Source organism: Trachypithecus francoisi, unplaced genomic scaffold (assembly GCF_009764315.1).
Source record: "Trachypithecus francoisi isolate TF-2019V2 unplaced genomic scaffold, Tfra_2.0 Lachesis_group15, whole genome shotgun sequence".
NCBI lineage: Eukaryota > Metazoa > Chordata > Mammalia > Primates > Cercopithecidae > Trachypithecus > Trachypithecus francoisi.
This window is the reverse complement of record NW_022681460.1, coordinates 81628732-81645865: the sequence shown is the minus strand read 5'-3', so window position 1 is coordinate 81645865 and position 17134 is coordinate 81628732. Positions and strand designations below refer to the sequence as shown.

Here is a 17134-nt window from a genome sequence, read left to right as displayed (position 1 = left end):
ATGATCTCCCTCATCCCATCTCATCTCAGACTGGGTGGTAAAGACCTTTTATTAATCTATTCATGAACATAACCCTAGTCTTACTTTGTCAGCAAGACAAAGGGGAAAAGGACTGGGTTTTCAGTAGAGCCAAATTTTCTTGGTGTTTGCTTCAACTGCTATTTTTGTCTTTAGTAGTTGCAATATAAAAATAATCCTTCATTTTTCATATAAACCTCAAGATCTTAGCAAATGCTTAGCTCCCCCTGACATATTTTTCACTCATCTTAAATTATTTCTAAACCTGTTGAAATTCTTGGTGATTCCATCAGAAAATCAACACATATCTCAAAATTATGAGCTGAAACTGCAGAGAAACAGATATTTTTATTTTTAAATTATCAAGTGCATTCACAAGACAGAAAAAAACAAGCTTGTACAAGAGGGACTCAAGCTGGCTGGGCCCAGCTGTACGTGATGCACAGACTTACGCATCCAGAACAATGAAAACTCAGTGCCATCAGAACAGACTTTTGTGCTGATGGCTTCAGGCTTCAACAGTTATCAATGCCACTCAACACTTTGAAAAATGCCTTTTTTAAAAGTTCTACACAGCAGGGACATGTTTACCAATTTTTATGCCTCTACAACATGTGCAGGGATAAGAGCCAAATATATTTTTATTAGAAGATATTTCACACTGGGTAAAATTTACACCTCAATGCCCAGCATTGTTTTTCTCACTTCTTATTTTAATGGAATTGATTGTCTAATTTGGATAAGTCTTTCTAATTTTACATTAGTTTTCACTTTCTTGGGGTTAAATATTTTATCAGCAGACCTTATCACACAGTTGAGAAAGGAGTAGAGAAAAGAACAAAAAATGAATACCCCATTATAATATCTAGCTTCAAAACATATAGTCTATAATAATGATGCTATTATTCTGGAACTTAGAAATAAATAAATGCAATATAATAATGTAAAAATATTAAGATTAAAATAAATATTAAACAATGTAAGTCTACAAAATAGGTATGTGCTTAAATATGAAATGTCTTTTTTAAAAAGTAAAGACATTTGGAACACTGTTGTCAGTCCAGCCAAAAATCACTTTTAGTTTAGATGTATGAAGTTACCTACATGATTCATTCTTAAGAAACACAAACTTTAAATTCGAAAGTAAATTGTTTTCTTTTAATGTCTTTGTTACTGTAACCATTTTGAATATGCCATATTCTAAAGCTGGTTATCTTTTTTGTTTTTTGGAGACAGAGTTTTGCTCTGTTGCCCAGGCTAGAGTGCAATGGCATGATCTCGGCTCACTGCAACCTCTGCCTCCTGGGTGATTCTCCTGCCTCAGTAGTTGGGATTACAGGCGCCTGCCACGACGCCCAGCTAATTTTTGTATTTTTAGTAGAGACAGGGTTTCACCATGTCGGTCAGGCTGGTCTTGAATTCCTGACCTTAGGTGATCCACCCACCTTGGCCTTCTAAAGTGCTGGGATTACAGGCATGAGGCACCGTGCCCAGCCAGCTGCTTCTCTTTTGAATAAAGTGAATTTCAAAAGCAGACACTTCATATTCTGGGCATAACACCACATAGATAACCACATTACCAATAATATTAAATGATTACTTAACAGACATCCTAACAATGCAAATACCTTTTATTCACATTTGCTGAGTAGCAATTACAGTGTTTTCTTCATGAGTTTTCCAACACTGGTAATGTAACTATGATGCAATTACTACCAATATAAGTACCAATACTTGGACCAACAACAATCGCAATGGTTTATAACAATTGAGCTCAAAGGCCACATTGATTTTTCCACCCACAACTTGATTCTGATTTTTCTAGAGTCATTCATAAGAACAAGAAGTAGTGGATCCTTTCTTCCTCCTTAGTATCTGAAAATTCTGAACTCTGAAGAGAAATTCCATTTGGTTTAATTTGTCATTTTCACCTCTGTGCATTTGGGCATCTCTTCACTTTTCTTCAATTCTTTACTGGAAAGAAAAATATACAAAATGTACTAAATAAATTTGAATAATGTCTTCTGACTACAACCAAATCTTAGTGTGCTCAGGCAATAGCACAGGTAATAAAAGACACTGTGTAAAACATAAACACATACAAACACAACCAAAAAAGACCAAAATACTAATTTCCTATCTTCTAGTTTGCCTCTCAAACATATTGTTAGTATCTCTTTGGATCATTAGCAATTGTTTAAGGCTTGCTCCTGCATTAAGCAAGAAATAAATATAATTCCCAAATATAGACACTAAAAACTCCAAACCATGAGTAACTTCCAGAAATGAAGAGCAGGCAATCAGAGTATATGAAATTCTTCATTACATGGGAAAAAAAGTCCTCATCAATGATATTCAGGGTTAGTGATTCGAAAGGACATAGATAATTTTATTAAATAACATTCTTTCATTTAGTCTAAGCTATGCCTACTTTTATATAATTAGGTTATTACATTTTTCAAATCAATTAAAAAATGGGTTGTCTCATTTCTGATTGATCAAGATAGCAACAATTAAGCATCTAGATGTGGCTCTGATGTAAAACAAATTATACAATTCATAAAAATCAAGAACCAATATGCAGATGAAATAAGAAGTTGCTTCCTTAGAAAGCAGGTAGTATTTGCACTACAACTAGTGTGAGATAAACTAGTGGGGCTAAACCTAACATTTTTTAATGCAATCATTCATACAGCATCGATGAGTTCTGGACTTACACAAAAAGGTTACTGTCTTTCCTCTAAAGAGAAAGGCTTAACACCTGGTTGTCCTTAGAAAACACAATGCAGTTTCAGAATGATGGCAAATCTGGTTAAGGTAGCAGTCAACTCCATCGACCACTCCTGAGAAAAGTGACAGCTGGCACATTGTGGCAAGAAAGGGCGTCAGCTAACCATTCCTGAAGGGCTCTCCGTGGGGGCACAGGAGGGGCTGGGGACACCTGTGCTTTAAGGAACAGGCCCAATCTTAAATCAATGGTCGCCCTATCTTTTCATATAAAAAACATTTACATATGAAGGGCAAAACATTCTTTGTTACTTGATGTTTCTTGATTTTAAATTTGTTAAATGGAGCTACTCCAGGTAAGCTTGTATCATATATAGAAGGCCAAAAATATGTTCCAGGGAAGTTCATGAATGCACATGAAGTTGAGTATAAAAATGGTACAGATATGGCATGCCGAGGTATAATATCACTAGGGGCAAAAAAAGTCTCCCTGTACATAAACAGAAAAAGTACATAAAACTTTCGCCAAATTAGGATCTGATAAAAATGGAAAAGAAAGTAGTTTCAATGAAGGCTGGGCTAAAGTCACATGCAAAAAGGCAGTGAGGAGGGTAAAGGATCTCAGAGGAAGAATAAGAAAAAACAAAGTGAGAGGAAGAGTTCATGGTAGTGCGAGGTCAACAAAGAATAAGAAAAACAGAAAAGGGAAGGGGGAGAAGGGGAGAACAACAGCTGGAAATTAGTGAGATGGATCCTGCACGTGCAGAAGATGTAGGACAAGGGAAATCAATCAGGTGGTGACGGCACTGTGAGAAGTAAACAGAGAAGCCAGAAGGACCTTCAGGAGAGGAACCCAAAGAGAAATTCAACTCGAAAAATCTAAAGTAGGCAGCAAAGATAACATCTTTGAGGGAAATGATTCAGACTTAGAAGAGGAAGAAACACACTGGATAGAGAATGACAAAGATGGCGCATAAAAGGGAGAAAAGAGACAGAATAAAGATGATCAAGTGCACCCTTCGGACATTGGCCCACCCTTCCTGACGATGGGAGGAAAATCAAGAGTGGCACACTGGCTTGATGAACGCTAACAGCAAAGGGACCTGAAAACTAGGAGACAACAGGGATGTGCTGAAAGAGGGAGGAGAAGACATCTAACCAAAAGACAAGAATAAATGCAAAGCCATTCCCTCTCTATCTTCTCATAAAGTATCTCTATAATCTAACAGAGGAAGAAAGTAATGAAGCAAAGGCCTTTTTAAAGGCTCTTGTGATGAAAAGAGAAAGAAACATTCTTCTTAGCAAGCTTACGAAAACAAGTATGAAACTAGGTTAGTGTTTGTGTGTATGTTATGTCTGGGGAATACGATTCATAAAAATTCTGGGCCGTGGCCGGGCATAGTGGCTCATGCCTGTCATCCCAGCATTTTGGGAGGCTGAAATGGGTGGATCACTTGAGGTCAGGAGTTCAAGACCAGCTTGGCCAACATGGTGAAACCCCATCTCTACTAAAATACAAAAATTAGCCAGGTGTGGTGGTGGGTGCCTGTAATTCCAGCTACTCAGGAGGCTGAGGCAGGAGAATCACTTGAATCCAGGAGGCGGAGGTTACAGTGAGCTGAGATCGCACCACTGCAGTCCAGCCTGGGCAACACAGCAAGGTTCCCTCTCAAAAAAACAAAAACAAAAACAAAACACAACAAAAAAACCTGGACCTTACCCCACAAGACATTCAATCCAATAGATCTTTCCTGAAGGTTTGCTTCTGTGGCAAGACACCAGGCTAAGTGCAGTAGAGGAAAAAAATGTATGTATTAAATAATAGCCCCTGACTGGAAGCACTGCCCATCTAATCAGAGTTCATATACAAAGCAATGTGTAAAACAGCCCTGAACTTGGGATCAAGAAGATTAATTCCTAGCTCGGCACTTTGTAGCTGTAACTTTGAAACCTTGGTTTCTTTAAATGTAGAAACAACAGGCTGTGTTAGAAAATTTCTAACAATTACATTCATTTTGAAAGAAATGATCGAGTAGTAAATATACACTAAGTAGATAAATTAGAAAATGCACAAAGTTAAAACAGAAGAAAAAAATCACTATAATCTTACTACTCATATAATTATTGATGTCTTTTGATGTATATTATATAAACTATTTTATAATCTTTTACTTAAAAATCATAAAGATATTTTCCTGTCCATAAAAATACTTCCATAATATGATGAATAATAACCATATGATATTCTGTTATATAAATATTTCATATTTTAATCAACCCTTTATTTTAAAAATACTGCTCGAAGGAGTAGCCTTTTAACTAAATCTCTCCATGTGTACTTGAATACTTTCCTACAAGAGATTCCTTGAAGTTGAACTGTTAGGTCAAAGATATGCACATTTTGAAAACAAAACAAAAAAAACAAACCCCAACATATTACCTAATTATACTCCACAAAGAATGGATCAATCTTATAGTATTACCAGCAGTGTAAGCAGGAACCCACTTTCCATTTTCTCATCAATACTAGGTATGTATCATAAGTTTGAAACTTGTCATTTTGAAAGGGTAAAATACTGTCTCGTTTTATTGTTTTAATTTTCATTAATTTGATCAATGGATGGTAAACATTTTTCATATGTCTGTGGCCATTTATATCTATCCCTTTAAGAATCCTTTAAGAATGTCCTGTGTATACCTTTGTCCCATTTTTCTACTTCTTTTTTTTTTTTTTCTTGTTGAAAAAGCTCCTCTTAGAGCGTTTTGTTTGTTAAGGGTATTACTCTTGGCCAGGTGCAGTGGCTCACACCTGTAATCCCAGCACTTTGGGAGGCCGAGGTAGGTGGATCACTTGAAGTCAGGAGATTAAGACCAGCCTGGGCAACAAGGCAAAACCCTGTCTCTACTAAAAATACAAAAATTAGCTGGGTGTGGTGATGTGTGCCTGTAGTCCCAGCTACTCAGGAGGCTGAGGCAGGAGAATCACTTGAACCCGGGAGGTGGAGATTGCAGTAAGCTGAGATTGCACCACTGTATTCTAGCCTGGGTGACAGAGCAAGAAGTCTCAAAAAAAAAAAAAAAAAAAAAAAAAAAAAGAAGTATTACTCTTTTATGGGTAAATCTCTTCCATTCCAAGTTACTGTTCATTTAAAAATTCTATGATGTTTCTTCTCTTTGACTTGCATAATTTTAAAGTTTCCATTATTTAAAAATCTGTTTTATAATGTTTTCCAATTCTGGTATCAAGGTTAAAAATCATTCATTAGCCCATGATTATATAATCTATATGCTTATAATTCATCTATATGCTTCTGTACAATTAGATTTTAGTTTTCTACAATGGAAAAATAAAAATACGAAAATTTTGAATCTAGTTCGTACAAAATGACAAATTCATAAATGTGGACACGAACAGTTTGTAACATTTCACTTTCTTTTTTTTTGAGACGGAGTCTGGCTCTGTCGCCCAGGCTGGAGTGCAGTGGCGAGATCTCGGCTCACTGCAAGCTCCACCTTCCGGGTTCACGCCATTCTCCTGCCTCAGCCTCCCGAGTAGCTGGGACTACAGGCGCCCGCCACCGCGCCCGTCTAATTTTTTGTATTTTTAGTAGAGACGGGGTTTCACCGTGTTCGCCAGGATGGTCTGGATCTCCTGACCTTGTGATCCGCCCGTCTCCGCCTCCCAAAGTGCTGGGATTACAGGCTTGAGACACCGCGCCCGGCCTGGAGTTTCACTTTCAACGGAAACTTCACTTCTACTTGATAGAGAAAAGGCCTTCTGGCAGGCCTTTCCTGCCTTTCTTACACACCAACCCCTACCATCCAAACACGTTTTCCCACTGGCCTGTCTCAGTAGAAAAAGTGGCCCACTCTTGAGCAGTGATCCTCTGGATTTCCTTAGGCCCCCTGGGACTAGCACTCGGCTCCAACACCGCAGATGGCTCCTTCTCAAGTGGCTCTTTCAGTTTGTAAATATTCTTGTCATTCCCCTCGTTATAAAGATCTCTATACCCTGTGTTTTCCACTAGTTACCGCCTAGCCTTTTCTCTCCTTTAAATTCCAGCTTCTAAAGAAAGTTAAGACTATTCTTACAGACTTTTTCCCTTTGGGCTGGAGACCATCTGATTTATGCTTTTGGGTTTCTCCATCAAAACTATCTTCTCCAAGGTCGCAAATGGCCTCCTGGTTACAGATCCCAAATGGGACTTGTCAGTCCTTGTCTCTCTCTGGTATTTGTCCTTGCTGACCATGCTTTCCTAAATCTTTTCCTGTTGACAATATAGCACAACTTTCTATTGGTTTTCCCTTACCTCTATTAGAGTGACTTTTTGGCCTGCTTGCTGGTTCTTCCTCACCTGTGTTTCCATTATGTGTCCTTGGTCCTCATGGCTCTGTTCTTGGCTCATTTCAGAACTATAGGAGGGAAAGATCAGAAACAAGGAGCCAGTAAAAGAGAGCTGAGGTAAAAGCTCAGATGAGGCTTTGATCTAGGGACGTGGCAGTGGAAATAAAAATGGGGATAAATGTGAGGATATGACAGAAAAACATCCGGCAGAATTAACAAGTATACGCGGGAGTGAGAGACAGGGAGCTGCTTAAAATAATGTAAACAGACAAACCTTTGGCTGGTTGAGCTCCTTTTTAGCCATGATAAAGGGACAAGAATAAAATAAATGTCAAAATCTAAAACTATTATCTGTGGACTTACAGAATAAAATAAATTTCATCTGTCTCAGAAAAATATTAGATGCCTGGGAAAAACCGGAAAGTTCTATCAACTTAGGTGGAAACACACACACACACACACACACACACACACACACACACGTAAAACTACAGGACATTCATTAATGACAAGAAAAGAAATGAAGGAAGTGTATATATAAGAAAGCTGTAACATCCTGATCTGTGGAATGAGCAATGTAGCTTTCCAAATGATTCAATGGCAACAGCAAAATATAAAACAAATGTTTTGTGGATGAGTGTGTAGTAATGCACTTTATATTAGGAGACAGAAAACACAAAAACAATGAAAAAAAAAGGAAAACAAGAATGGAAGAGAGTATCTTCTCTCTAAGTTGTCTAGGAATGGTGAGAAACACCACAGAGGAGCTTGAAAAAGATGCAAGAATTTCAAAATCAGGTATTAAATAGGACTGAATAGAGATTCTTGTGAACCAAATGATATTTCCCCAAAATTCATATGTTGACACCTGAACTCCTAATGTAATTGTATTTGGAGACAGGGGCTTCTAGGGAGGTAACTAAGGTTAAATGGAGTCAGAAGAGTGGGGCTCTAATCTAATAAGACTAGCGTCCTCAGAAGACGAGAAAGATGAAAAGCGTGCTCTTTTTGCACAGAGGAGAGGCCACGTGAGGATACAATGAGGAGGCAGACATCTCTAAGCCAGGAAGAGAGGCCTCACTGGAAACCAATCCTGCTGGCACCTTGACCTTGGGGCTTCTAGCCCCCAGAACTATGTGAAAATAAGTTTCTGTCGTTTAAGCAATGAAGTCTGTGGTATTCTCTGTGGCACCCTGAATAGACCAACAAAGAAATGTATAAGTAAGTGAAATGAAGTCAGATGACTGAGAATGAAAAGGTCAGAAATTACAAACAAGAAACGACAGTACATTTAGATAGAATGATAAAAGAACAAAGGAAAGGTTAAGTTCTGGAAAAACACGGATAACACACAATCTTAATCTTTCTGAAGTGTGCCCTTTTGGTCTTATTTTCAAGGAATCTATATTCTATACTGATAAGGTGAATAAGGGAAGCAAGCCAAAGATAATACAGCAGAGACAATGATACAATGGACTGTGGCAAACTGGAGAAGGGATGACTCATCTAAAGGAGGCAGTCCATCTCAGCTCATTGATGGGTGTCATCAAAGAATGTAGAGCTGAGGTCCAGAACTCTGGATTATTTTCTTTTTTTTTTTTTTTTTGAGGCGGAGTCTCGCTCTGTCGCCCGGACTGGAGTGCAGTGGCCAGGTCTCAGCTCACTGCAAGCTCCGCCTCCCGGTTTACGCCATTCTCCTGCCTCAGCCTCCCAAGGAGCTGGGACTACAGGCGCCCGCCACCTCGCCCGGCTAGTTTTTGTATTTTTAGTAGAGACGGGGTTTCACCGTGTTAGCCAGGATGGTCTTGATCTCCTGACCTCGTGATCCGCCCATCTCGGCCTCCCAAAGTGCTGGGATTACAGGCTTGAGCCACCGCGCCCGGCGGATTATTTTCAAGAAGTCAGAAATCTGCATTTCTTTTAGGTGAAATGTTTAACTATCTGGACACACACACACACACACACACACACACACACACACGAGACCCCATGCATACTTGCTGGTCTGAGGGTATCCCAGGCACTGCCATACTTTTGTGCCTTAGCTCCTGACTTCTAGGCCCTATTCTTCTTGTTTACTCCATCGTGTCTATATGGTCTTAAATGCTGTCTTCCTCTTTGGCTTTCTCTGACCACTAAAGCCCACTCTAGGAAGATCAGACTGTAGTGATCCTCTTTCTTCTTTTATCTCTCACAATCTATACACAATCTATCAAAAAGCTACCTTGAAAATACATAGGACATGTAGACCTTTGCTTGTAGCCCAGATAGAGTAGGAGGAACTAGATTTACCTCTCGTCTAAAATAACAACAACAGCAGCAACAAAACCTGAACAAAACACATGAGACAACAATTTTCAAGATACTGAGCCACAGACAATGAAGATCCGCAGAAGGTTCCCCTCAAGTATCCAGCAGAGAACTGATGAGTGCACACATCTGGGAAAATTACTGAGGCCCCGAACAGTGTTTATTCCCACTAGCAATGAACAGAACTGTCCCCGAGGAAGCCCAGACACTGGCCTTACTAGACAAGGACTTAAAATCCGTAATTAAAAATGTGTCCAAAGAACTAAAGGAAACATGTCTAAAGAACTAATGTATGAGCAATGTCTCACTAAATAGAGAATATGAATAAAGAAATAGAAATTACACAAGGAGGAAGTAATACTAAATCTACACAGACTATTTCAGAAAATTGAAGAGGTGGGAATTCTTCCCAACTTGTTCCATGAAGCCAGAATTATCTCCTTATCAAAATCAGCTTAAGATGTTAAAAAAAAAAAAATTACAGATCCATATTTCTCATGAACGAAATGCAAGAAGTTCTAAAGGAAATTTTAGCAAATCAAATTCAACAATTTATAAAAAGGATAACATGCCCACTAAGTAGGGTTTCTCCCAGGAACGCGAAGTTGGTTTAACATTTGAATATCAATGTAATTCACCATATTAAGAAATTTAAAAACAAAAACCATAGATTACTTAACCAATGCAAAAACACATTTGAGAAATCAAACATCTATTCCTGACAAAAACTCTTAGGAAAGGGAAACTACCTAATAAAGGGCATTTATAAAAAACCTGGAATAACATCATACTTCATGGTAAAAGAGCAAATGCTTTCCTGTTCATTTCCCACATGATCAGGAACAAGACAAGAATGTCTATTCTCACTAGTTTTATTCAACACTGTATTAGAGGTTCTACCCAGTGTAACCGGGTGAAAAAAAAAAAAATTAAAGTCACCCAGATTGTGAAGAAAGAAAACTGTTTTTTATTTGCATGACTGTCTACATAGACTATCTCGTGGAATCTACTAAAAGCTATTACAACAAACAAGTGAGTTTAGTAGCGTGACATAAAACAAGATCGACATACAATAATTGGTAGTATTTCTATAAACTAGTGACAAATACCTGTAAATTGAAACTTAAAAACAATACCATTTACATATGAAATATATAGGAATAAATCAACCAAAGACCTATACACTGTATGTCCAAGACCTACACATTGAAAACAAAAAAAATTACTAAGAGAAAATAAAGAAGTTGTAAATAAATGCAAAGATATATCATGTTAATGACTCAGATGATTGAATATTGTTAAAATGTCAATTCTCCCCAAATTAATATCTGGATTAAATGCAATATCAATTGGAATATGCTATAGAAATTCATAAGCTAATTCTAAAATTCATGTGGAAATGGAAAGAACCCTAAATATTAAATAGTCAAACCAACTTTGAAAAGGACAAAGTTGGAGGACTAATATTATCTGATTTCAAGACATACTATAAAACTACTCAGTAATTAAAATAATGTGGTAGTAGCATAAAGATAGAGAAATAGAAAAATAATTGGCTGGGTGCTTTGGCTCATGCCTGCAATTCCAGCACTTGGGGAGGCTGAGGCAGGTGGATCACTTGAGGCTAGGAGTTTGAGACCAGCCTAGCCAACATAGTGAAACCCCATCTCTACTAAAAATACAATAAATTAGCCGGGTGTTGTGGTGTGCACCTGTAATCCCAGCTACTCAGGAGGCTGAGGTAGGAGAATCACCTGAACCCGGGAGGCGGAGGTTGCAGTGAGCTGAGATCCGGCCACTGCACTCCAGCCTGGGCGACAGAGCGAGACTCCGTCTCAAAAAAAAAAAAAAAAAAAAAACAAAAAAAAACAAAACCCAAATTAGCTTGTGTAGTGGTGTACGCCTATTAATCCAGCTACTCGGGTGGCTGAGGCAGGAGAATTGCTTGAACCCTGGAGGCAGAGGTTTCAGTGAGCCAAGATCATGCCATTGCACTCCAGCTTGGATGACAAAGGGAGATTCTGCCTCAAAACAAATAACCAACCAACCCTCCCCAAAAAAACCCAAAAGAAAAACAGAAAAATAACAGATAGACCATAAACAGACCCACATATATATTAAGAGCTGATTTTCAACAAACGTGCAAGGCCATTCAGTTGAGACAGAGTTGTTTTTCAACAAATGATGGTGGAACAACTGGATATCCAAATGCAAAAAAAAAAAAAAGAAAAAAAGCAAACTCTGATCCAAAACTCCCATCACATATCACACACACAAACTAAATGAAAACAGTTCATAGTCTTAAATAAAAAATTATAAAACTTCTACAAGAAAATATAAGAGAAAACTTTAGTGGCTTTGAGTTGGCAGAGGTTTCTTAGACATTATACTAAAGTATGATTTGTAAAAGAAAAAATTTGATAAATGTGACTTCAACAAAGTAAAAAAATTTGCTCTTCAAAAGTCACTGCTAAAAGAATAAAAAGGCAAAACAGAGATTAGGAAAAATATCTGAAAATCACATAGTTGATAAAGAACATATTTAGAATATATAAATAACTCTTAAAACTTAATAAAACAAACAACCTAATACAAATGAGTAAAAGATTTTTTTTTTTTTTTTTGAGACGAGTCTCGCTGTGTTGCCCAGGCTGGAGTGCAGTGGCGCGATCTCGGCTCACTGCAAGCTCCGCCTCCCGGGTTCACGCCATTCTCCCGCCTCAGCCTCCGAGTAGCTGGGACTACAGGTGCCCGCCACCATGCCCGGCTAGTTTTTTGTATTTTTAGTAGAGACGGGGTTTCACCATGTTAGCCAGGATGGTCTTTGATCTCCTGACCTCGTGATCCACCCGCCTCGGCCTCCCAAAGTGCTCAGATTACAGGCTTGAGCCACCGCGCCCGGCTAGTAAAAGATTTGAACAGAAATTTCACCAAAGAAGATGTATGCATGGAAGGTAAGCACATTAAAGGATGCTTATCATCATTAGTTGTTGGGGATATGCAAAATCAAACCACAACAATATATCTCTACATGTATTAGAATGGCTAAATTAGAAGGACTGACCATATGAAATATTGGTGAGGAAGCAGAACTCATACATGTTGGTAGATGGTAGGACTATAAAATGGTACAATCATATGGAAAACAATTTAGCAGTTTCTTAAAAAGTTAAGCATAAACAAACTATATAATCCAGCCGTTCTACTCCTAGGTGTCACCCAAGAAAAATGAAAGCATAACCTTCTTCAATGCCTCTTTCAGTGACACGATGTTAAACAAAAAACTCTCCTATGTTCATACAAAGACTTGTACATAAATGTTGATATTAGCTTTATTTGTAGTAGCCACAAAAACTTGTACATAAATGTTGACATTAGTTGTATTTGTAGTAGCCGCAAAGTGGAAATGATTCAAAGGTCCATCAACAAAAGTACATGAATAAACAAACTGTGGTATTTAAAACTCTAGACAGTGAGAGAAAGTAGATCAGTGATTATCTGGGGATACGGCTCAGGCAAGGGAAGAAAGATGTAGGAGGGCAAAATTACAAAAGAGCATCAGAAGTCTTGGAGAGATGGTATGCTCATTACCTTAATTGTGGTGATGGTTCATGGGTATTTACCCATGTCAAAACTTAAACTGTTTATTTTATTTTATTTCATTTTATTTTTTTGAGATGGAGTCTCACTCTGTCTTCCGAGCTGGAGTGCAGTGGCACGATCTTGGCTCACTGCAATCTCCACCTCCCAGGTTGAAGCGATTCTCCTGCCTCAGCTTCCTGAGTAGTTGGGATTACAGGCACCCGCCACCACGCCTGGCTAATTTTTTTGTATTTTTTGTAGAGACGGGGTTTCACCATGTTGACCAGGCTGGTCTCAAACTCCTGATCTCAGATGATCCATCTGCCTCGGCCTCCCAAAGTGCTGGGATTACAGGTATGAGCCACTGTGCCTGGCCGCAATTTATTTTATATCAAGTGTATCGCTCTATAAATTAGAAATATATGGCCGGGTGTGGTGGCTCACGCCTGTAATCCCAGCACTTTGGGAGGCCTAGGCAGGTGGATCACAAGGTCATGAGTAAAAATACAAAAATTAGCCAGGCATGGTGACATGCACCTGTAGTCCCAGCTACTTGGGCGGCTGAAGTCAGAGGATCACTTGAGCCTGGGAGATCGAGGCTGCAGTGAGCCGTGCACACCAGCCTGGATGACAGAGCAAGACCTTGTCTCAAGGAAAAAAAAAAAAATATATATATATATATATATATAGATGTATACACAAAATCTGACCTCTTCTCACTGACTTCATTGCTCCCACTTTTTTCCAAGGCACCACCACCAAGTCTCACCTGGATAATTTCAATATTATTTTAACTGGTCTCTCTGATTCAACCCTTGTCCATTAATGTCTATTCTTACCTTAAATGTCAGAGGGATTCTGTTAAATTGTAAGTCACTTCCTGTGTTTAATGGCTTCCTGCTTCACTTGATGTAAAAGCCAAAAGTCTTACAATAGTATATAAGGTCTTGTTACTGTCTCTGATTTTATCCAATCTCTCCCACTTGCTTACTCTACTCTAAAAACCCTAATTTCCTTACTTTTCTTTGAGGGTAACAGGTATGCTTCTGCTTCAGGGCCCGAGTCACTTGTCTTTTACCTACTCACATTACTCAATTCCCTGCCTCCTTCCACTTTTCTCAGGCCTTCTCTCACGCCCCGATTTATAACTGCAACCTTCATGTCTCCTCTCCTTTCCCCTACCCATGCTTTATTTTTCTCCATAGTGTAGCATACATCTGGTATAATTAGACATTTCACTTATTTTGCATGAAGGTAAATAAAATGTTAGCTCCTTATAGCAGGGATTTTTTTTTATCTGTTTACTGCTGTATCCTCAGTGCCTAGAATACTGTGTGTGACATCGAGGGTGCTCAGCAAATCTATATTTAGCAAATGACTGTATTATGTGTCTGTCTTCCTGGCCACACTGGGCACTTCCACAATGTACAAGCTGTGTATTGTATCATTCGTCACTGCATTTCAGTGCCTAGCATAGCACCTAGATCAGAGAGCAGATGATCACATTTTCCCAATTGGACTAATGCTCACTAATGAACCACTGACACCTTGAAAGACTGATCCTGATCCTTCCTCTTTATGGCAGTAGCATCAAGGTCTAGGACAAGACCAAATTCTTGATACAGACAAATAATGTTTGCTCAGGCTCATGCAAAATGCTGGGCAAACACAGCAAGACATGTCTCCTAGCCCCACCTTCCATCATCAGATGCCCTCAAAACACTCACATTGCATTCTTCTAAAGCCACAATCTCTATCCTGTTTTTCTCTCCTACTGCAATTCCTCAACTCCAAGTCACTAATCAATCAGTCTCCTCCCACTCTCTCCCCTCTCTTCATAGCCCTATGCTCCTTTAGACTAGTTCTTTCCCACATCACATCCAAATACCCTCCCATAAGGAGGACAAAAGCTCAGTTGAAGCCGTACCTTCATCTAGAGGCCTTCTCTAGCTATGCATACTCCTCCTGCCTTCTCATTCAGCTCTCTTCTGTAATTACAATTTGCATCACATCATTTTCCATCTAATTGTATTATTGGTTGCCTTTTAAATGCTTCTTATTTCCATTTCCTCATCTGACCTGTAATGCTTCTTTAATATTTTTCAATGCATCTAGCTCACTGCTGAGCACACTGTGAGGTCACACACATGACAATAAATGGCTTCAATTTCAGAAACTGGGAGTGGGATGAGGGTAAAAAAAGGCAGAAAAGTGGTGAGTAGCAGGATTATTTTAGAAAAAAAAAAGTGGACTATAAACTACCTCCTCATAAAAAGAAACAGAAATGAAAGAGCCTAGAATGGTTATTATAAAGATGGAAAAAACATACAGTGAAGTGATAATCCTATCACTTGGATTTGACATTTATAAGGAATTTGACATTATACTTGGAATTGACATTTATAGCTGCACTAGATTAAGAAGAGATTTCATTCATTGAGTTCAGATTCAGGGCTTATAAATAAAAGACTTTAATATGATTAACTATATGAATTAACCTCCCTCTGAACAAAGTTGTTAATGAAATAAAGGATGCTATGTTAAAAAAACCCAACAAAATTCAATATAGGCTATATTAGTAACTATGGAACATTAACACTACTTGTTAAGGATGACAACATATTTATAGCAGCCTCATTGCCAACTCTGACTGAGGCAGCAGATCATATATGAAGAATATCATGGGGCATGTGGTATAAAAGGTAGAAGTTTAAGATTTTCAGGAAAATACCTTTGTTAAATTAACCTATAGAAGTTTCTTCTTGATATCTTAAAAAAGAGAATGTAGTTTTACTAAAATGTGTATAAATTGCTTGGACAGAAGTGACTGACATTTCTAAAAAAAAAAAAGAAATTCAAGTGGAAAGTAATAAGAGGCTGAATGTGGCTCATTTACATATATTGGTCAACCAACTAATAAGCAAATGTTACAAACTGAAAGCCAGGGCTGCAAAGAAACAAAAAATTAGCCTCTGTCCATTTACTTGGGTACAAGAAACTCATTTAGGTAAATCAAAGAAATGACTTCTTTGTACTTGCTGGGATCTAGTGTTTCCACCATCAACTCGCCTACAGTTTTCAAGTCATGAGAAATCTATCTTAATTCATCCTTACTTCTAAGAAATTCTAAGTAGGGAAAGTCCAAAAGCTTTAGATGAATTTGGGCATTTAGACATATCTGAACTTCTCATGAAAATTTTTATTTTCAGAAGCATCTTCAAAAAGAGAAGCTGAGCTATCCTGACATCCTTTAGAAGCTGAGATGTTTGTGAGGTTTTATTGAACTTGAATCTGGAGGGCATGACATGGATCTCTGTATCTTGTGAAAACTGGTATAAAATGTAGACCGAGTGAGGTGATTGTAGGAGATATTTTTTCATTTGCATAATATTAAGTAAAAAGTTCTAACAATTTTTATGAAATATGTGCAAAGACGCCAAGAGCACTGTTCCCATGATGTGTTAAACATGGTCATTTTTTTTTCCAGTTGTTAAAACAGTCTGTCCTTATTGTTTCTAGTGTATTTTGTTGTTGAGTATAAGCTCCTTAGGGTCAGTGACTATTTATCCACTATTATGCAAAATTTTAATTGTCCAGAGACTGGAACTAAAAACATAATCTGACAGATAACAGAAAAACAAGAAACTATAAAACCTGGGATGTGTGCTTGAACCATATGACAGGCAGAGGGACAGCATAAGAAGAACCAGAGACTGAAATCAGGGGAGCCATGTTGTGGGACTGGGTCTCCACGTACCACATGCAGGGATCCGAGACAAGTCAGAGCCTTTTAGATCTTGTTTCTCGATTTGAAAAACAAGAGGCAGAATACCGATCTGTCCCTCCTCCAAGGGTACTATGAGAATCAAATGTAATAACACGAGTGAATGTGCTCTGAAGCCATACAGGGCTATAAATAGTTACATGATTGGTTTTTTCTCTCGAAAAGAAAGAAAACTTACAACAAAATGATACCTTACCATGGAGTCTGTGAATATGAAATCTAGCTAAAAAGAAAATCAACAACAACAACAAGAAGCCAGTAGTCTGGGAATCTGGAGATTTTAGGTTGTGGTTCAAGTGCTAACAAATACGCCCTGTGAAATGTGCACAAGGCCTTTCCCTTTAGTTTTCTTAACTATAAAACAGAGG

General features: G+C 38.2%; 1 protein-coding gene across 8 annotated transcripts in view; it reads right to left on the bottom strand.

Moving 5' to 3' along the window:
* Positions 1-347: 347 nt before the first annotated feature.
* Positions 348-17134, bottom strand: part of AHI1 (Abelson helper integration site 1) — a 229087-nt gene continuing 212300 nt past the window's right edge. For 3 of the 8 annotated variants that reach the window (XM_033235379.1, XM_033235377.1, XM_033235383.1), the window contains 3 exons: positions 7056-7158; positions 4466-4528; positions 348-1992 (listed from right to left, as the gene is read on the bottom strand). In XM_033235379.1, coding sequence (XP_033091270.1) covers positions 4478-4528; positions 7056-7158 — 154 coding nt within the window. In that variant the 3' untranslated portion in view covers positions 348-1992; positions 4466-4477. Of the gene's footprint in view, positions 1993-4465; positions 4529-7055; positions 7159-14909; positions 14971-17134 lie in introns of those variants that run through there. The other 5 variants (XR_004442955.1, XM_033235378.1, XM_033235380.1 and 2 more) reach the window with 5 other exon arrangements.